The following is a 21,890-nucleotide window of genomic DNA, read 5'->3' on the forward strand; positions in this document are numbered from 1 at the left end:
CATCATCAAATGTGAGATTTACAAGGAGGGAAAACAGTACACCTCTCTGAACAGTGTCTGGGAGGCTGTGGTTGCTGCTGCACGCAATGTTGATGGTGAACAGATCAAAACACTGACAGAATCCATGGATGGCAGGCTTTTGAGTGTCCTTGCAAAGAAAGGTGGCTATATTGGTCGCTGATTTGTTTTTGTTTTGTTTTTGAATGTCAGAAATGTATATTTGTGAATGTGGAGATGTTATATTGGTTTCACTGGTAAAAATAAATAATTGAAATGGGTATATATTTGTTTTTTGTTAAGTTGCCTAATAATTATGCACAGTAATAGTCACCTGCACACACAGATATCCCCCTAAAATAGCTAAAACTAAAAACTACTTCCAAAAACATTCAGCTTTGATATTAATGAGTTTTTTGGGTTCATTGAGAACATGGTTGTTGTTCAATAATAAAATTATTCCTCAAAAATACAACTTGCCTAATAATTCTGCACTCCCTGTATATGGCAAAGACCTGTTGTGGTGGGACGCGTCTACCTGTAAATATAGCATATGGTGATGCCTAGGTTGGTTCAGTCCTATCTCGTGGTCCTGGTGACTTTCTCTCCTGTCTCCCTGTATACTAGCAAGGTGCTTAACTGCCCTAAAACAATAAACAATGGAGACGTAGATTAGCTCTTAATAACACAAACTCAAAGATAACCAAACAGACCAAGTTGAGAAGGTATGGCTTTTAATTTTTTTTTTCGTCACAAAGTTTGTTTACAAAAAAAACAGGAACATCAAAAATAAAATTGTACCTATCTATTGCATGTCATGCTGGCAGTTTGAACTACATGCAAAAACAACAATAATAATAACATTGATAATACTCATTACTGTACAAAAAAAATAAAAAATAATGGGCAATATATCGGGCCAAACATCATTTTAAGCCAAAAGAAAAACACTCATTGAAAACAAGGAGAGTTCTATAAAAAGGGTGCTTTTCCCCCTCCAGACGGAGTCATGTGTTTGTACATGAGACTTAAACCGGGGCACAAGACTCGAGACTCGAAAACCACCCAAGCCGAGAGGGCTGTGTGAAACTGCATAGAGGCAGAAAAAAGTTTCCCCACTCTAAGGACAAAGGGATGGGGGGGGAGAATAATCAGAAGAGTAAGGATGAATGTGCGTGTGCTTCCATCGCAAACATCACATTCACAAATAGCCTGTACAGTTTGAAGCCCTTACAACGTAAAGTCATGCGTCATCATCATTATGGAAAACACAAACTACATGAAAATATCCTTAAACCTCAACCTCTTCACTATCCCTTAGATTGACTTGGTGTATAAAGTGATATCTGAGGTATATGGTTTAGTTTTATCCAACTACATGACAAACAATGAGTAAGGTGGGTTTTTTTTAATAATGATAATAAAAAATAATAATAATTAAAAAATAAAAATAAAAATAAACTTCCCATGGCTACCCTAAACCTAGAGCAGCTTCTGTAGACAAAGACGGACATTTTCCAAATTCATTTCCAAATGAAGAGCAAGGTGTGAATCAACACTTTATAGTCTAAAAATCTGTAAAAGGTTGGAAATGACGGGAAGAAAAATAAATTTAGTCTGTGCAAAGACTGTTGTCAGGGACTGTGGAAGTGGATGCACAACGTAAAGTCATCCATTCAATAAGGGTGACACAAGCACAAGATTGGATGATTATAACGTATGATTGTGAAAGAGTCAATCAGCGTCCCTTTGGTTTTTGATCCAGTGTAGTAAATTTATTACAAAACATGAGTGTTACAAGATTTCAGGTCCCTCGTTGCAATGAGCCGTGCTTAAAATGAATTATTGAGAGTCCTTTTTGTCAAAGTTGATGGCATCCGTCTGCATCGCGTGGGCTGGTGTGCGTGCTGTATGTGTGAGAGGAGAAAGTCTCCTGGCAGGGCTCATTCAGTGCTGACCTGCGTGACCTGTGTGTCAGTTGTCTGGTTGGTAGACTGGATGAACATTGGCTGGGTCAGCTCCTGTCCTGCTGGCATTGTCACCTGCTGTATCTGATACAATTGCTGAGAAAAAGGAGGAAAGATGGCGAGGTTTAAGGTTGCGTGTGTTCAGTTTTCTGTGGGCTTTTTTTTTTATTAGATCTTAGTGGATTACACACCTTTCATTGTTACAAGATGACATTAAAAATGCTCAATAAGACATTTAATTTATGATCTTCTGATAACAATTCCCTCTACTGTTTGAATTAACAGGATTTAGAAGTGCAAATGTCCACTGGTTATCAGCCAGTTGTTTAAGTAGTTAAAATGAGACAATCCAAGAAAGATAGAAAAGCGTAAATAAGAACAATGTGCCATTTGTCACCTGAAAACAAATAAAACACTAAAATTTCAAAATTGTATTTATTTGTTGCATGTGTTACCTGGCCATCAGTAAACTGGCTGAATTGCTGCTGTCCTTGTTGTACTTCTGTCTGTGTGATCTAAAGAGAGAGCAAGTTATTAACTCACTGGGATTCACAAGCAGCTTCATACCATAACTGACAAGTGTAAACACATCCAGTCATAGTTTATTACAGCTAAGTGCTTGGACATCAGCTGGATTTCTTGCTGTTGTAGGGTTACCTGCTGGGTGTTTGCAAGAGTCTGAATCTGCCCCTGGACCACTTGTGCTCCAGAGACGGGCTGGGCTAGGCGGATGTATTGCAGCTGTCCCGTATTTAGTTGTACCTACAGCCAACCGACACAAGGGGGAGACAAAGTTTGGTTTAGAGAAAAGGTCATTTGAGCAGAGAGGTCACAGCCATTTTCCTGCTCTGGACTACAGGAATGAGAAACCTTAACGTTCCTCTAGTGAATTTTTAACCTTTTCGAACTTAACAGCTCACATCAAATACTGATGAATGTTAAATTCACATGTTTGTCTTGCACCACAATATCAAACAACATCATGCAGCAAACACATTACACTGTCCATCATCTCTCTTTAAAAAAAACAAAACTGATAATTTCCTTTTCCATCCTGTCATTTCTTACTGGGATTTGCTGGATCTCTCCAGTGTTGGTGATGATCTGCTGCATGACCTGCATGGTCTGGCCTTGGGCTTGAGCTGTCTGAGCCTGACCCTGGGCTGTGGCAGCCTGGACAATCTGCACCTGCTGGCCTTCACCCACCTGCATGGCGACAGGCGCACTCTAAAGCAGACAAGAGCAGAAAAGAGAAGAAAACACAGATAAACAAACAGACGACACCGGTTGTTTACGTAGCAGAAGCGTGTAGTTAAGCAAGGAAGCAGTAAATCATTATCTTTTCTGGAGTACAATCAATCTTAAACCAAGAGTTGGAAGCCTAGGTATCCTTAAATTTTAAGTCTGCGAGTAGCTTATTAAGCAGGCACAATAAGATTCAGGGACATAACGTGAAAACGCAGGTTCGTCCTCTCTCTCTGTTTTGTCTGCAGGTGATGTTTGTTAGGATCATGTGACAATCACCCCTAAAGACCTCAGTCATCTGAGCAGGACAGAGTTTGTAGGCGGCCATCACCTAAGAGGCTGTGGCACAAAGCAGTGGCCTCTTTCTCTGTGTGTGGTTAGCAAACATATGAAAGCATGTGTGTTTACCGTGATGGGCGTGCCCTGTGATTGCACCTGCACCTGCTGTAACTGCTGCATGGTGGCACCTTGCAACATCTGATGGCCGACAGAAAAGAAATGGGAAAATGAGAGAAAGACACATAGTGAGAAAGCAGCGAGTGCACAAACTCAACACAAAAACGTAAGCGGAACTGGCACGTATGCAGAGAAAGATTGAAATGTAGGAGCAGCAAACAGTGGCATATAGGCAGTTGATGACATTTACGAGCATGTTTATGAAATATGCAAGTAAAACGGGAGGAGGTTGATAAAAAGGATGATGTGAAATGATAAAAATTAAATTGTTAAAAAAAAAAACACACACACAAAAAGAAAACATGGTGGTAACTGAACAGGTAGTTAAAAATGTATAAAATACATCACAGTTGCATTTACAGAAGCTCAACAAAGGCCAACTGCAGATTTTAAGTTGTTGAGGGTTGTTGGCCTGAGAGAAAAGTGACAGAATCGGTACAGCACTGACAGTTAGTGACGCTGAAAGCACCACACACAGACGCACAAATAAAGGATGTGAAATGGGAACTCGCCTCATTTTAATCTCTGCACTGACTTATACTTCTTCATCCTGCAGGACTACTGCTAACACCTTAATGCGCACTCCAAATCTGTTGTACCAAACATGACATCTGTCTGATGAGTTAGAAGTAATCCAATCAGCTCCGTCTTTCACATGGGAATTATGTCATTTGAATAGACAACTACGTAACCTTTAGTCCTGACATTACTAAGTGGATAAAAACAATCAGAGAAATGTTGCAAAGCTTCAAAATTTCACAGATTTTAATTTAAAACGGAGTTAAAATCTCACCTTTTTGAAGTGGCACCTTGTAAACAGTCAAAGATTGCGTTTACATAAGGTTAATGTCAAAGTGTGGCTTGGGACTGCAGCAGGAGCAGGAGTGTGAATCACACCAGGTCTAAACAAGTATGACAGCTCAGCTACAGGCAGTGTGCTGAAGCAGCATGAAGCATCACACCAGCCCAGCAGCAAGGCTACATGACATGCAGAGTGCAAACCGGAGAGGAGGAGTGCTCAGCAGAAAAAGTAGCAGGAATGAAATAATTAGAGAGATGAACTGAATGGTGCCCCTACATATGTGTGCTTGTTATCTCGATGGGTGGTGAAAATGCAGAACCCTCAGGAGAAAAACCTCATCCTAGGACTCTGAGTGTGTATTTGTTTGTATATAAATGGGGATGTTGTTCCATTAAGAGGTTATTGATTCACAGTTTCTCCTGTCTTTTAGCTCAAACAGGAAGTATTTATGAAGTTGAGGACAAGTTTCTAGGGCAGAATATACCCCTCTCTCACTAATATGATATGCTGCTATACAACGCCTCTATTTTGGACTCAATATTACAGTAACTGTGTAAATTACTTAATAAGACGTATTTAAAGTTGAGTAAATAAGAGATCAGGGAACGTTCTGTTCCCTGTGTGCAAGGTGTCCATGTATGTGTAAAGCTGGATTTGCTGGGTGTGTTTCGATGCCGTATTAATCCTGCTGGCAGGAGAGTGGTCAGCTCCTACATGTTAGCTACGAATAATATCAATAAATCCAGTGAGTCAATCCAAGAAATATGAGACTCCTAGGACTTCTAGGAAGAGGACTTCTAGAAAGAGGTCATCTTTCAGGTGTTACTCCAGCACACAATGAAACCAATTTTTTTCCCCCTCTAAAGTACCATACATGAGTCTAACGGGGATTTTGCAGAATTTGTTTTTGCAGGTGGTTTCACTTTGAGTGTTTCCTTGCGACGTGCACTACAAAGCACATTGCTAACCGTACCTGTCCCTGTTGCGGCTGTGCGATGATGATCTGTCCGGGCTGGATGGTCGCCGCTGTCTGCGCAGCAGGTTGCTGGCCCTGCTGTGTGCCCTGCACCTGCACGGCTCCGGGCTGCTGGGCCAAGGTGAAGTAGTACTGCACTGGCTCTGCTGGAGCTACAGACTGACGCATCTCCTCCTGAGAAATATACACACATTGGACGCCTATCAGTCCGTTGCATCTCCATGAATTATTTTTACCGGTGTAACGGTAGACCGAGTCTGATAAATAACTGATGGGATGTGACTGGGGAAGAGTAACGTAATCTGGGTACAAGATCCATCCATACTGGTTGATAACATGCAATGCAAGTCCGGAGGCATGCTGAGGTGATGTGTTGGTGCTAATCAGCCTTAAAATTTCAGTATTACAACCTGTAATGCTAAAGGGGTAACTTACAAATCGAATGAAACTTAATAATGTGATAACCGCTGGCATGCTTTCCCTGGTCCAGCAACAGAAATGTAACATCAGGGTTGTCAGATAAATCAGGGCAGTTCAGCACCTTAAATGCTGAGCTGGTATACAGGTGTTAAACTTAAAACCCAATAAACTGTCCATAAACACCGACCCATATCATTTTGTTTTGTAATTCACTAATGAGCAGGCTTCGTCTGGATGAGGTTTCTCCATCACCAGAAGCGTAAACACCCCTCTCCCAGCTCCATGACAACACAGCTGAGAGTGTAGGATGTTTACATGTCTGGAGACAGTCTACGTGACAGCAAATTTAAATATCTCACTCCTCCACCTTTGAAAGTTCCTTATACATCAATTTAATGTAACTGATATTGGCCATTAATCGCCTGCCATAACATTTTAAGCAGTTTTTTTTCAGCATCTTCATTGAGTCATGTCCTGACCGGAGCCATGGTTTTAACACTTTGTTATAGCAGACACTGTATGGTACCAGCTTCCACAAACTAGTTTAATCACTGAGGTTACTGTTGGCGGTCTGAGGCAATAAGACGCTGCAAACATCCGACTGAAAGCCCTCGCTGTCAAAACCTCAGCTTCCAGTCAAGGATGTTTACAGCACCTCCAGGTTGCCAACAATGGAAAGTACCTGAGATGAATACCCAAATCATCAGCTCTTTATCCTGTGGTAACTTTAATGAGATACCAGCTGTTTCCCTGTCACAGTGTAGGTAATAAATACTATAATGAGGCCGCTTTCCTACCTGTCGTTTGGGGGGCTTCAGGTCGTCCCGGGGCACGATGTCAATCAGGAAGTCAAACTGGTCGAACTTTGTTATTGCCATGGCAATGTCATTCCTCTGTGAATATAAAATATAAAGAGAAAGTCAAGCAAAGAGGTCAGAGCTTTAGTATGCCAATTCTATATGCGCAGCCACCTATTTATAAACATGCCTCTAGGTCTGAGGTCATCACTCCCAAAACAACCAGACAAGGGAGATTTGTATACAGTTCCTAGTAGTACTTAGATGGGTGTTTGGTTTAATATTTGAATTTAAAAGATATGTTTAGAGCTTAATCAGTTAGTCAGCTCAAAACTCTAGCAACACATGCAGTATACAAAAGGACTGTGTTTCTAGACCAACACATCTTCATGAGTGTTATCATATAAAAAGGTATTAAGCAGGGAACCAAAAACACCGTAACACATTCATCCACATGCAAATCGACCTCTAGGGCACCCAAGCCAAAACATGCTGATCTACCCATAAACGTCTTTGTTCTACACAAGTTTTGACTTCTAGCAGATCAGATTGATGATTAATTGTGCAATTCAAGTAACACTGTCTCCAAACAAAACATTACTAAAGGCAAACGGAATAATAAACCCACCACTAGAGGACCACAGTGAGAAACGCACATGTGTGTGTGAGATAAGTGTAAATGAGGACGAATGACATTTTCCTGCCCTCATGAGCACATTCTCTGCTTCTATACCCCTTCCTATATCCACACCAGTGTGCTGTCTCTGTGGAATTTTCCACAGGATATTGGCTGTCAGGACCCCCCACCCCCCTCCATTGTGACCCTCCCCTTCACTAGAGGCTATATTTAGTACCTTGATTAATATCTGGTAACATCAGGTCACATCCACACTTGTTCTATTGATGAGCGTTGCTATGGTGACCCCAATTGGCGTGCCCTCTTCACAAAAGGATCAGACTCTACATGTGTATGCGTGTGGAAATGGAGGGCACCACTTTCCCTCACTTAGGGAAATGAAAAAAAAAAAAAATCCTGTATTCATGAAGTGAAGCATCACATGCAACTAATGCGTCATCTGTAGTGTACAAGGCAATTAACGTGTGTACAGTCACAGTAGATGAAGTTTCTATTTTAAAGTGTGCACTGCAGAGCTCTAAAAAACTGTTTCTTGACCAATAAAAAACATAGAACTACCATTTGGGACAGAGCTATATTAACAGCAAAACGAGTGTACTTCCAAAGCAGGCCTTCAGCACAAGACAAACTGTGATAAGATAGATTTTCTCCTTTTTCTACCTGTGTTGGCATACACAAACATATCCATGGACTGCTAATCTCTCAGAGGTATGTGAATGGATAAAGTGGACTTAAGGGCTTTCATGTTCTGCTCCACAGTTTTTCTCTACTTGACATGCAGGTGAGACATATTCCAGACTAATTCTTCTCAACCGCTTCAGTCAGTGCTTTCATGTTCTCCGATTCCTTTTTCATCCGTATCTTTCCAGGCCTCACCTTTATTCAGCTCTGGTACAACAGAGGATGCTAAAAGGCACCAGGGGAAAAGTGGGTCACCGGCACCCGCCTGGATTAGCTTTTAAAGTGAATGGAGGGAGAAGGAACTTAACAGAGAGACCGTCCTCAAGGGGATGCTGGTATGGGGTCTCTGCTTGTACATGCACACTGACACTGGCACTTAGTGAATAAGAAGCATGAAACCAAAAAGATAGCCAATTGATGTCAGAGTGTGGGAGTGTGGGTATTACAACTGGGTCTGTGTGTGTATCGGGAGGTCCAATCCACTTAAAGTAGGATTTGCTAAGGATTACAAAAAAGCATGTCATATGGAGGAGTTTAAATATAAAGAAAAAGAAATGTCTATAACCTGTAGTGTGCGTCGCTTGTTGTCCTCGGTGTGGATCCACGCCCTGAGGGTGAGCTCTGTGATGAAGATCTGAGCTGCTTTGGCAAACAGGACCGGAGCTTCTGCGCTGATCATCTGTACAGTAGAGATAGTGTTACACCTGGTTAAACACACCCACCGTCCATCAATCAAACATCAGCAATTACACGAATCGCTCAGGACCTCAGTCACAGCCGGCCACATCAAAGTCACAGCTGCTGCAAAAATAACCAACAGATACATTCACTTGTTAAATAAAGACTGCGTAGTTACTAGCATAGATGCTTACGCAGAGTTGAGTGGGTACTTTTAATCTATTTCTTTCTGCTCATAAGCACTGAACTCTAAAATCAATTCCCATAAAATTGTATTTCTTATATGTTCATAAAAGCAATGCTTAAATGAACAGTTGTACTGACGCTATAACACTCACACATGCTTGCACTGCATCTGTGCAAGGTGCTGTGTCAGGACTGACAGAAGAGTCTTTCCTTCAGATATGTTAGTGATCTCCTGATCTCTTTACCGCTGTAAGCTGCTGCTTAACTAAGGGGATAGCATTCTTGACACGACATACTCAAGCCACACACAAACACAGAGCAGAGGCTTTCTTTTTAGAGGCTATGAACAATTATGACTGACAATCAGGTGTAATGGGGGGGGGGGGAACCACTCCTCCATGACTCGTAACTGCCTGGTGGAGTGGATCCTTCTGACACATCAAAAAAAAGAGAAAAAGCCACGTTAACCTGAGCAGATCTTCAAATGTAACAGTGGTATTACAATATGGCCCAAATCAATGCTTTTATCTGTAATAACTTGTGATATTCTTCTGGTTCATTTTAGCCATTAACATGAAGTGCAATTCCCAGCAAAGTGGGTTATATTTTAAAAATTCCACAAGTGGAAAAAGAGAAATCTTAAAACCAAAAAGCAGTTCACTGCTACAAATGTCTGCATTAGCAGCTTTCTACATAAAATCACATTAATTAGCTACTTGCTACACTGCAGGTCTTGCAACGTCACAAAATGATGCCCAATTATTCCTTCACGCATCGATAATGTTTTAACGTAAACCCATTTCATACAAAAAAAAAAAGAAAAAAAGAAAAAAAAGAGCTACTATCACCAGTGGCTGCTGAATGCAAAGAGTTGATACAACTTTTTAATTGAAAAATTATCTTTAATTATGAAATAATAATTGCATCTTTGAGTCCATTTATTGAGTGGTCGGAGCACAAAAAGCCACAGACCAACAACTTGATAAGAACCAAGCTTCAAATGAATCAACAATTTCCAACACAGCAATACGTTTTTGTCAGAAAATAAAGTTAAACTAGAAATATCAAACGGGTGACCAATTAAATGAAAACAACAGAACTACATTTTGCCATAATTGTAGTTTCTTCCATATAGATGGATCACGACAGGTCACCGTGTGGTCTGGTATGTGAATTATATATTATGTAACTTCACAGTTACCAGACACAACCCAAATCACCAGCTATGGAACGTTTTGACCCAACGCGCTGGACAGAGCTCTTTATTGCACGTCTGTCAAAAAACACCACGAGAAAATATATCTGCAGGGAAGTGGAGTATCACCTCACAAGATACTTTTTTTTTTTTTTTTTTTATTTTTATTTGGAGGGCCTAGGATTAAGCTACATGTTTCCCACTTTTGATAGCATGTTCTTTAAAACAAGTATGGCACACCCTTCGTGAAAGGCATAGTAATAAAGATATCTAGTTCTTTTTAATACACACCCTCTCTCTCAGTTTCATTATTCAGGTTCTCCTCTTACCTTCACATCCTCATCCAACTTCATGATTTTCTTGATTCGGGCTAAAGGCAACTCCTGCACACGGAAATCCTTCTGAGGACAACAGATTGATACAGTTAAGTACAGAATAAAGCTGAAACTGCGACTTTTTCCTTTTTTTCTGTATTATTTGTCTGTTTGCATGAGTGTTACGTACCACAGTCAAGTTCCTGATCTCCTCCATGACACGAGGCCAGAAGGACTGCAGTGTTTGCTGGGCATCGCTGCCCGTGGCTCCAAAACCATCTCCAGACATCTTCTAATCTGCTCAAAGAGAAGAAGAGAAAGAAGATGATGGATACAAGAAAATGATCGATCATTACAAAGCAAAAAACAAGCGATATGGAGATTCGGAGACAGATCAAGAATGTAATACCATTGCAAAACAAGGCCTTACTGCACAGAGCTCTTCCTGTGTGTCAGAACCACATATCCTATCAAAGTCTGTAATTATAATACAGTGAAATTGAAAATAGAACCCCGGCAGGCTTCTATTATTGTCCCTGTGGGATGTTGACAAGCCTAAGAACCCACCAATAGACTGGCTGCGCACTCCACGATTATGAATGGGTCCCTCACCTTTGGCACATAGCTGCAGCTCCTCTACAAACACACGCACATCATGTGCAAGTCAACTGCTTTTGGTGAGCCCGCAAGTGAACAGTGTTGAAGCAACAGATGCAAGAGTGTGCCATAAAGAAACAACCTAATTGCAAACTGACAAATTGTGAAGACACGCAGAGATACAAACCATCCAAATAAACTGAAATAAATTACTGCTAACACAGCCAGAGCTCCTACAGAGGATCCAACGGTTGAAAGAGGATCCAGCAGGTTACTATGGCATGCCAGGAATCTGCTGGAGGAATATTAGCCGGCCTGTCTGAGCATGTAGAGCTTCAAGTGCCCTGATTGTTCCACCTCACTCTCCCCCTTTTCTCCGTACCTCGATGAAAAGATTGAGCAGGAGGGAGAAGACGGAGAAACGTGAAGGGACAGAACAAGAGATGAGTGTGTAAAGCTACTCAAGAGAGACCGGATGTGTTTGTGTGTGTTGCTGTGGGAGGGCTAGTGCCTTGTCCAGTTCAGCATTAATCCAGCGCTAAGACAAAGTGCCAAAGGCTTTAGACAGATACTTTGGGGGAAGTAAGAGACAGACAGGGCCACAGCGACACTGCTATGCAAACCAGCAATGTGGGTCAAACAAGACAGAAAAAGGGAGACACGGAGTGGTAGAAAAGGAGATATGTAAAGAAAATGTTAGAAGAATGAAGGGGCGGGGGGGCTTCTTTTTCTTTTCTCACCCTGGGCCAACAAGCATGAATAGTTCCATGTCTGGTTCAGCTGACAGACCAATACATTACAAGAAACAGCCTTTCAAACACGCCATCCAGTGTCTCTCCCTCTAGGTTCAGTCACAGCTTTGTTGTAAGGGACTGTTTGACTTTGGGGCCACATCAGCTCTTTTAACTGCAGCGCTTAAGTGCAGTTATAAATATTTTAAACCAATGAACGACTGATTCTGCATGCAGGCTCGTTACCTGATTGATTTTTGACAGGAAAGATTGACTCTCCTGCAAGTTGCATCAGTAGAATAATATAGAAGAAGCACTGCTGCATCCTGTTCTGTTGTTCAGTTTTCGACAGACAGTAGCCTAAATCAATAAGACAGAATGCCGGGTGAGAGAGGGGGGAGAGGGGGCTTTATATAAATCAATCAGGCCGCTTGTAGCTTTGGCATGCCAGGCTAGTGATTGACCTTGACAGTGTCTCTCCTTCCCTGTCTGATGCTCCAGTGTCCAGTTGCATTTCAAGGTTGATTGAAAACCTGCAGTCTCCAGAACAATCCCAGCATCCCACAGGGCAGGAATGACTGATGGGAATTGTAGTTTTTTTTATTCCTCCATTCTTCCCACATAAGACAGGTGGACTGACCTCTGCCAGTTCTTTTGCTGCCTCCAAGTACCTTGCAACAAAATGAACCCAAAGACGGGATGAACAAAATAAGCATCATCCACATAACACATCATCTTGTAAACAAAACAATTTGGTATCAATGAATGTGCATTGTATGTGAGACTATGTGGTTCAAACTGGGGCAAAATAAGACGATGAGAAACAAATAATTAGGCTTAGGATTACAGAAGCCCTATCAGTTATAAAACGGCAACTATAAAACACATAAACCTCCCAAGTTCCTCCTCCTGCACCCTTATACACCTCACTTCTCATAAACTAAAGCTGTTAGAGGAGTGTGCTAATATCAAACCACACACAAACCCCCAACTACCTCTTTCTGACCCTGTGACCTTCAATGTAAATATACGCAACTACATTAACCACAGCGGCAAAAAGAGGGAGGGGAGGTGCAGGGGAAGTCGCTATGTGAGAAGAAATGAGAAAGCATATGTGAGGAGAGGCATGCTAAAGCGTGAGAGAGGAAAAAAGCAACAGAACAATATAAGCGAGAGAGAAGAGAAGGCTAAGTGTCAACATGCCCTTGAGCATTGCTCCTCCAGCTTGGTAGCATATTCTACCGAGTATATAACTGCATAACCAAATTGCCCAATGCTTTGCATCAACGGAAAGTTTGCGTGGGAGCTGATTCCGCTGACTTTGTGCAACACCTTCTATGGTCTGGGCCTACCCTTGTCAAATAAACACAGTGAATGGGGCTATCCTCTGCACGAAAAAAAAAAAGTTGAATCTCCTCAAAAGCTAATAAATGTCAACACTGTAAGACACGAAAAAGGTCTGGAGATTGATGTAAAGTCAAGACGGCTTATTTTATCTGAAGGGATAAGCACCATTTACCTCCATATTTCAGTTCAGCAAGCTTTAAAGCGCTACTTAAATGGAAACTTGTACTATTACTAAAGAATTTTCTTGCTAGTCCAGTTCATTTCTTACTACTTATGGGGAGCGTTATCAGTCACTCAAGATAAAGTCTCTGTAAATGTTGTGCTTGTGTTTGCTTTGAAGCTAAAAATTCCAAATTATTCTGTTGAATCACGCAATGAACTTGACAAGCTCATTCCTGCTGTGTTGTCCTAATCTGCTGCTGTTGCTATATTAGGGTACATGGTGTTGTTCTCTGCTGTGCTTCTCTCTTCTCCTCTTCCCTGCAGCTCTGTTGTCCTTCATCAGGTCATCGAGACAGAATCGCTGGTGTTGGGTTTCCTTCAGCTCTTTTCTATGTGTGCATCTTTGAGGACAAACGTCTCGACCTCGTCGACTTCGTTCCAACACAGCAACTTGCTCTTCCTCCTTCAGCAGCTCTACAGTCTCTTCTCCTAGTGCTTCCCTTCTCCCTTTATCACTCACGAGTATGCTTTTCTTGCATTTTCTGTCTTGTCTTACTTTCACCTGATCTCTTTGAGAAAGTCAACACTGCTCGGCTTCCAGCAGCTGAATCAGCGCTAACGCTGTTCTGCCAGCCGGGCCCTGCATCTCTATCTCATCCTCACCTCCCTCCCCACTCTTTCTGGCACGTCACATTAAGTGGCCATTCACAGCAGCACTGGCGTCTCGCTCGAACTCTGACATCACACCGCTTTACATGAGCTTTCAATTCCTGTCCAAATAAACCCGATAGGTCCCCGGCTTGATGGCAGGCAGAAATGCAGCAAACTGGAAACAAGGAGATAGTATCGCTTGGCTGATCCGTTTTTGTTTTTTTCTTTTTTTAAAGATAAGTGAATGAGAAAAGAAGAAGTAACATGCTTCTTTCTGCACAGTGACAATGTGCGAGATAACAGAGTTGGAATTAATTAACTGGCTTCTAGTTAAAGTGAAATGTTCTGCTTTTAATTGCCCTCTTAATGACCTGACAATCTGTGTAAACTGAGCCCAATTCTGAGGAGCATATTTGAAAGTGAACAAGTCGAGGCAGTGTGGGAGGACCTGAAGCCCCACTCGAGGCTACCGAGTGAACTTTTCACTGAGGTGTTTCAGTATCGCTATCACCGCCATGGATGATGAAGAAGCAGGCAGCTCATCTCAGATCTCTCTGTCACGTCACGTGTAAGCAAATGTAAAGCTAAGACAAAGTGAATCATATACTGAACCTTTATATATTTATACTGAATCTTCAAAGCCAGTTGACCATTTTTAAAATAATATTAAATATGAATATAAAGAGTTATCGCTGCCTCACCATTTTTTCAGATTAGTGTACAACTGCATGACAGCTACTACAGCAGTTGTAGTTTTAAAGAGTGACTTCTTGCTTTACAACTCTCCTTTCAATTCCCAAGGTTATCATATCTTTGCACATATAAAGACAACTGAGTTGACAGAAGAAATAGATTACTTTCAGTTTCTGTGCGTATTATAACCTCAGAGTAACCTTCTGCATTGTACCCTTCACACTTTCACACGTCAGCCTGGACAAAGAGTAAATACATACCCACATAGACTAGTTACCACCAAGAAGAAAGGTGAGATTTTTTTCCTAAGATATAATACCAGCTATTGGATAGTCACTGGTCCACTGAGAGGTCTTAGGCAAGAAGTTAAATTTCCACATGCTGCTTTGTCACAAAACTGTCAGTGATGCAGAGTGGGCATTTCTGGAGGAAGGTCACCTAAGGTTGAAATCTGCTAGATTTCAACTAGATCACTAAGCAGAAAACTCAGTATAGTGCTCACATAAACCAAGCTATGTCATTTGGACATTTGAGAACCTAACCAATGTTTAATGATGACTGTTTAATAAGACAGCTTTATCCTGATTTAGTGCACTCAGTCTGTTGGAACAAATACAGCCTAAGTAACAAACGTCACACTAACAAACACTGATGTTAAATCGTGGTCATAAATCCAATGAGCGTATGCACAGATTCTCAAATATTAAAGCACTAACCGTGCTGAACCCGATCACAAATACCAGTCAGAAATAAACTGGCAAGGATACAGCATACAGGGTAAATGATCTACTCAGGAAAAAACAAAAAACAAGAAGTTTGCAGCCAGGAATTACAGATTAACTACTCAAATGCACGCAGTGGTTTCACAGATGGTGGTACAATTAAATATGAACAGACAGGATTTTAATAACACACATGCTCACTTTGACCTACAGCGTAACATCCTTTTGGCATGGCCGGACCGATCTAGCCGACCCAACGGCCCTGTAAACTTTGCCCTTGGTTCTGCTTCAAGCCAACTCCAGGAAGTGCTAGTCACTGATCTCCCAAGGTCATTCAACAGAGGAGAGAAACCAGAGAGGGGGGAGGGAGAGAGAGAGAGAGAGAGAGAGATGAAAGAGAGAAGGGGAGGGAGAGGGGGAGGATAGAAAAGAGCAGGTTTTCCAACTTTCACTGCAGCACTTAAGTGACCCCAGCGGTTCAGGCTGTGTACTTTCTAAGAAGCCTAATGAAAACACCACATAATGTACATACTAGCTGTGCTCTGCATCCCGCTTTTAATTTCACTTCTTCTTGGGCCTCTCCTTCCCTCTGCATGTTTCCCTCTCGGTGCGGTTGGAGAGACTGCAGGAGTCAATCTCACATTCCTATGACCTTCATCCAATGCTAGGCCCAGTCTCTGGCGTCAAAGTAGGCAGGGCTAAAGGCACCTGCATATTACAAGCTGGGATACGGCCGACTCCCCCTGGGTGCCGACACACACTGTCTTTAGTGAAAGTGTACACATGTAAGAGCACAGTGGGGGCGGGAACAAAAGAGTAAACCTACAGTTGCTGTGGTCACCTTAGTGATGAGCGGAAAGGCCTAGCTATGTGCAAGAGGTTTGCGTGTTTTGTTTACTTTTTCCTCCCCTGGTGTGCCTATGGTTCGGCGTAGGGTACAAATGATATTCAAATCTCATGCAGACCGCAGCCAACCCTGGGATTTGGCAGCGAGGGCTTCAACTTAAGAGTTATTTTTAGTCTCCCTCTCTCAATCTCCCTCGCTTGCTCGCTCTTTCCCCAACGGGACTTTGTTTTGTCAAAGGCACCAATGGAAACTTTCAATTAGGGAGAAAAGGAGGAGAGAGGCACGGAGTCAGAGGCAAAGTGAGAGAAGAGGCACCCTACACAGATTCCATCAGAAGAGATCAGATCAAACTATTAGCCTCCTCTGCCCCTGAAGCTGACAAGCTGACAGTCTGTCCCATCTGGGTGTCTGGCACTGTCATGGTGAGGGGCCTGGGGGGTCCTGAGGTCACTGCAACCAGCTGCACCTCCACCCCTGGGGACTACTGACGCCAACAGTGACAACAACTCTCAGAGATATCCTCTCCACATATACAGCAAATCTTCTTTTAACATGGATGTCTTCTTTGCTGCTGAACTCTGCGCTACCATCTGCCATGAAAATGTTAATTGGGACATTAGGAGAAAAAGTGGGGTCTTGGCCAGCGACCCCAAGACTCTGTGGCCACAGGGCCCAAGGACACCACCGAAACAGCAGAGTGCATCTAAGCACAAAGTCAGTATCTGGCTGCCGTGCACTTCTATGCAGTCGATAACGGGGCACTGAGTACGTGAAGCGTGTTTGTGTGTGCACACTGGTCCAAAGTCAAAACAAGTGACATCCAAAGACAGAGCAATAATGCAAAGTGAAATTCGACGATGAAAACATAATGCAAAACAGCTATATTATTTTATGAACACCGTTCTGTAAAACCATATAGCACTGAAATGACAAATGAAGGACGTAGATGACAGCCATGCACGTAAATACACAAATTGCACAACACCAATCTCCCAAGGTGAGAACTACAGGACAGGTGAGGGGAGGGGGAGGAAATAGGGGGGGAGGGGTGAGGATGGCTGTAAAGGACAGACATCTCATCGTTGCAGAGTGATGGAGAAACATCAAAAAGTGGACTTTTTTTTTTGAAAAAACAAAACAAAAACCAAAGACAACTTAAGGTCTTCTCGCTGTGTATGTGTTCAGCTGTCAGACTTACCCCTGTGCCCTTCATGGTGAACGGCCTGGAGCACAGCAGAGTAGAGAGAAACAGATAGCCCTGTTCAAGTCTCCTTGAAAGCAGCAGCAGAGGCAGCACAGAGGTTGACAGAAAAACTCTCGTGCTCCTTCACTTCCTTCAGTCCCCCTGATCGTATCAACAGACAAAAGGCACTGTGGCTGGCTTTAAAAAGGCTTTAAGCCCGGACACAGAGCGAAGAGTGAGCCCCCCCTTCTTCCACCCCTCCCTCTTTTCTCTCTCTCCCCCACTCTGCCTTTACACATTGCCCCGTCTCCCAATGTCCTCTTCCAACCTAGACATACAACCCCGTCTCTGCTGTTTCTCTTCAGCCCAATTCCCCTCAACTCGCTGACCTTCTCTCTCTTTCTCCTCCTTTTCTGCTCCCTAACCCTCCTCCTCCTCTCTAGCCGGCGACCCATGTGTTTGTCTTTGAGGTGACCCCTGGCCTGGTGCAGAGAAGAAGGTGAGAAGGAATAGAAGGACCAGCACAGCGGCAGGCAACAGAGCAACAGCAGGCAAACAGTACAGCGGCACTCCCGACTCACAGACAAAAATCTCTAGCCTCCTTCCCCTTTAACATTCAAGAGTAATCAATCTAGCATGCTACATGATACTCAAACCCCGCCTCACAGCCAGCTCCCACCTCACTCCGATACTCGAAACCAATGAGACAACTGTGTCCTCACACACTATTGGTAGCCACACACACCAATCAGCTCTGACAAATCCCTTGCTCCTCCTCTTTCCTCTGCCCAACCCCCTTTTACCGACAGCCAACTTCCTGCTCTAAGTTACCTTGAGCTGCAGGATAGGGGTCAGGGAAAAGAAAAGAGGAAGAGAGAGTAGATATGAGTATAGATGGAAAAGAGCAGATAAAGTTGTGGAAAGCTCTGCAGGGAGTGCGTGAGGGTGTGCTGGTTGTGGCTTGCCTTGCCATTGTCTGTCCTCAAGCGGTCTCTACTTCTCCTGCTGCTGGACGGATGAGAAAGCTTCCACGGGCTGCTCTCTGACAACTGCTCTCTGCTTATTTACAATGTCAAACTAAATGTCTCCCTAAGCCCCGCCTGCGCTCTGCTTGTACAGGCTGATGGCAATGTGATGCAGGCAGCTAGGCGGGTCCCTTATTGGCTGAACCAAGTGCCAGAATTGATGCCGCATGTTGCATCCACATGATTTAAAGTACAAAAGCATACTAAGCAGACTCCCTGTCTCATACCTGTGCACGGTCTTACATGCACACCCACACACATGCACATTTTGTCCTTGCATTCTCAGTTATCCTTGCTCACAGTCACAGGTACACAATGAAAACATCTAACCTCCAGCCAGCCTACCTCTAACAATGAGATCACGTCACTCTTAATATTATTCTAACAGAGGAACAAATATGTCTACATGCATGGTCATGCATTATTTATTCAAAATATGAATTAGCTACATGAACTCCATTCAACTCATTTTTTGAGGCAACTTAATGCAACCACTATAAATCCCATGACATCTTACACAGTGTCAATGAAATACACACAAACTATTCTGTGCAAAACAAATCAATGGAGAGCCTTTGTACAAAATGGAACAATCAGCTGACTAGATAGCAGTTGTGGAAGAAGGCAGAGAGAAAAAAAAGAGAAAAAAAAAAAGAGAAAGAGTTCATTTGACTCTCATCCTATTTGTGGATAAACAAGAATTAAGAGATATGGGTGAAAACCCATAAACAAAGACAATGTTGTCTTGACCCCAAAAACTGTGCTCACAGCAACTTCCACAATGGTAACGTCATCAAAAAAAACATGTCAGCAATGTCACACAATGTCCTTCTTGTTAAGTCTCCATTGCTTAAATGTGCATACTTTCGACACAAAAACCTTTAGTTTGCAACTCAAGAGAGTGATTTTAGTACTCATGTGCACAACTCATGATGTTTAATGCACCACCTACGATGTGAATGCTTCTACTTCTAATGGGCAAACCTGTTAAAAGCTTAGAGAGTAAACTGCTGAGATGCGACCAAGTGGCGGTGCAGCCCGAAGGTTAAGCTTTAATAAAAAATTTAAAAAAACATACAGACTGTAGAAAGGAACACATCCAGCTACAAAAGTCTGGAAAGATAATAAACTGCCCTATCAATGAAAAACCGTGGTGGGGGTGGAGTGGGGACCGGAAGGATGGAGAAGGACAGAGAGGAGAGTTGCTACAGGATGGGAGGGGTAGAACAAGTGGAGGGAGGGCGAGAGCACAAGATAGACTCAAGAGAAACAAAGCTAAATGTTCCCTTTACTATTTTTGTGAGGAGCATGGGGACTAGAGCAGGTACTACAGACATCCAGTTAATGATTAGAGCAGAGCTGCACAAAGACTAATCTCTCCACTGCTGCTGCCATGCTCGAACAGCTCTCTGTAGCTGCATTCAGCCTACCCAAAATGCCTCAGTAATGACACCTGGCAAGGTCACCGCAGAAATGAGACCTTCCCATGACCTGTACTGCCCATAGCAGGAACATGTTTGCTTTCTCTGACGCTGTTTAGAGATAAACATGCACCAAGTAGACGTTGGGTTTCATAAACACAGCAGCTACCCTGAGGGTAGCCAGGCCAAGCATTCACCTGCAAACATGGAAAAACACATGAGCACCTGCAAAACGACATGGTAAGCTGGGTGACTTGCACACAGCTTACTTAAGCTGTCTAAGGTGTTCTAATATCCCAGGCTTTTTAAACATGATCTCAACTGCTCAATTAAACCTACACACAAATGATGACGTAATGCATACCTCCTCTAGAGAGATAAAGTTTACTAAGCTGCACACCGTTTTTGCCCCGCTGATAAGAGCTGATTAAACTCTCATATTCTTTATTAAGTTCTTATTTTCGTGGGAACACAAAGAGACTATTGTTTTTTTGCACACAGGTCGTAATGAGAATGGGGTGAATGTCTGTTAGGTTTAAAGCATAACTAAACTAAATATTAACTTGGTGAAGCTTCATGTTGTGTGACTTTGTTTGGTTAGCATGGTTGAAAATACATTTGTATTCATTAATTGAACACTGTGTGAAGATTTTTTTCCCCCCCAAGTACTAAATAGTGGAAACAAAGGCATGATATAGTCATCACAGGGAATTCACACGAAGACTAGAGCAGCTTGGCTCTTTAACACCCCAGCATTTAGCACGGAGTTTGACTTCAAAAAGTCGCTACATTATAAGGTGTTTGGGTTTAACACAGAGGCTAACAGGAGCCACTGAATTCAATGCTATATTCAACGCTAGCATACGGAAGCCGGTATATATTCGTCACACAAAGGATGCTAAATAAACTACAAAATACTGAGATGCACTGTAGTGCTGTGTATCCACTGTGAAATGCTTAACGGAGTAGGCGTAGGGAGACACATGCAGCATACTAGCTAATAGGATGGTCACTGCCGACGGTGACTTTATGCTAACGTTAGTGGAGTTAATGTTAGCTTGCTGGGGATACAGACTGATGAGCGCTGTACAGCTCAGCGTGTGTAATTTTAATTGCCAGCTGACAGCGAGCCCTGCCAACATATGAAAGTTTGCAAATGTTTGCAATGCTAGGAAGAAACAGTCTAACCAATAAAGACAACGTTTGGATCTGTCCTTCAGACCAATCAAACCTCGGACTAGATTCCACCAATCAAGGTTTTTAGGGCTAAGTTCGTTCTGCAACTGGCGCCATTCGGGGTCAGGAGCAAATAGCCAGTGTGTCTGACAATCGCTCGGATATGAGCCAAAATGGTGGACACAAAACATCAGTTTCCTGAGCGTCCGTGATCCTTTCAGCGGGCCACCAATAAGCGCCTCAGAGAGCGGGGAGGGAAATGGCGCCTATGTTCATCTTCCAAAACAATCGTCTATTGGTCAAGAACAGCAAATGAAAAGAAGCGAAGTAATTACCGCTACCTCGAGCCAACACGGACAACTTTCATGTAAACACTCCACATATAAATGAATTTTAATTTCTTACTCACTTTCTTTAACGGGTTCGAAGTGAAGTCCAGCTCAGCGTATTATTTATTTTATTTAGCCTGCAAGGGGAAACAAGATGGCTGCTATTCGAACCGGAAAGAGTCTAACGCGATGACGTAGAGGTTACGTTCCCTGAGAAACAGCGTCAGTTTTTTTTAATTATTTGATTCACTAAACAGTTAATTGCTCAGGTAGTCCTCATTTATAGTAAAATTAGCAAATTGACTTGGAAAAAACAACAAATGCATTTTATATATACACAGATACACAAAATGAGCATCGGAATGGGGGAAAAGGTGATTTCATTGACTTTGAATGAGGCATGGCTGCTGGTCTGAGTATTTCAGAAACTGCTGATCAACTGAGATCTTCACAGTCAACCAAAAAAATAAATATATCAAATCACTTTTATTGTCACATCACATGTGCAGGTACACTGGTACAGAACATGTGAGTGAAATTCTCGTGTGCAAGCTTCATCCATATATCCAGTGAGTTCTCTGAGAGAAAATGCCTTGTTGATGTCAGTGGTCAGAGAACAGACTGTTTCAAGCTTAGAGGAAGGCATCTGTCACTC

The 21,890-nt window shown here is 42.6% G+C and overlaps 1 protein-coding gene across 8 annotated transcripts; it reads right to left on the minus strand.

Moving 5' to 3' along the window:
• Nucleotides 1–714: 714 nt before the first annotated feature.
• On the minus strand, nucleotides 715–21,434 carry nfyc (nuclear transcription factor Y, gamma). Of its 8 annotated transcripts, none has more exons than XM_005917391.2 (11): nucleotides 21,316–21,434; nucleotides 10,542–10,648; nucleotides 10,367–10,435; nucleotides 8,544–8,657; nucleotides 6,661–6,756; nucleotides 5,441–5,617; nucleotides 3,618–3,686; nucleotides 3,033–3,191; nucleotides 2,622–2,726; nucleotides 2,420–2,479; nucleotides 715–2,060 (listed from the first exon to the last, which is right to left on the minus strand). In XM_005917391.2, exons 2-11 carry the CDS (start codon nucleotides 10,638–10,640, stop codon nucleotides 1,941–1,943), a joined length of 1,068 nt encoding a protein of 355 aa, XP_005917453.1. In that variant the 5' UTR covers nucleotides 10,641–10,648; nucleotides 21,316–21,434; the 3' UTR covers nucleotides 715–1,940. The 8 variants fall into 8 exon arrangements, with proteins under 8 accessions (XP_005917453.1, XP_005917447.1, XP_005917452.1 ...); XM_005917385.2 differs by having other exon boundaries at nucleotides 10,367–10,438; XM_005917390.3 differs by lacking the exon at nucleotides 21,316–21,434 and adding an exon at nucleotides 18,255–19,360 and having other exon boundaries at nucleotides 10,367–10,438.
• Nucleotides 21,435–21,890: the final 456 nt, after the last annotated feature.

Source organism: Haplochromis burtoni, unplaced genomic scaffold (genome assembly GCF_018398535.1).
Source record: "Haplochromis burtoni strain Fernald_Lab_line unplaced genomic scaffold, NCSU_Asbu1 Contig_25, whole genome shotgun sequence".
In the NCBI taxonomy this organism is placed as follows: Eukaryota; Metazoa; Chordata; class Actinopteri; order Cichliformes; family Cichlidae; genus Haplochromis; species Haplochromis burtoni.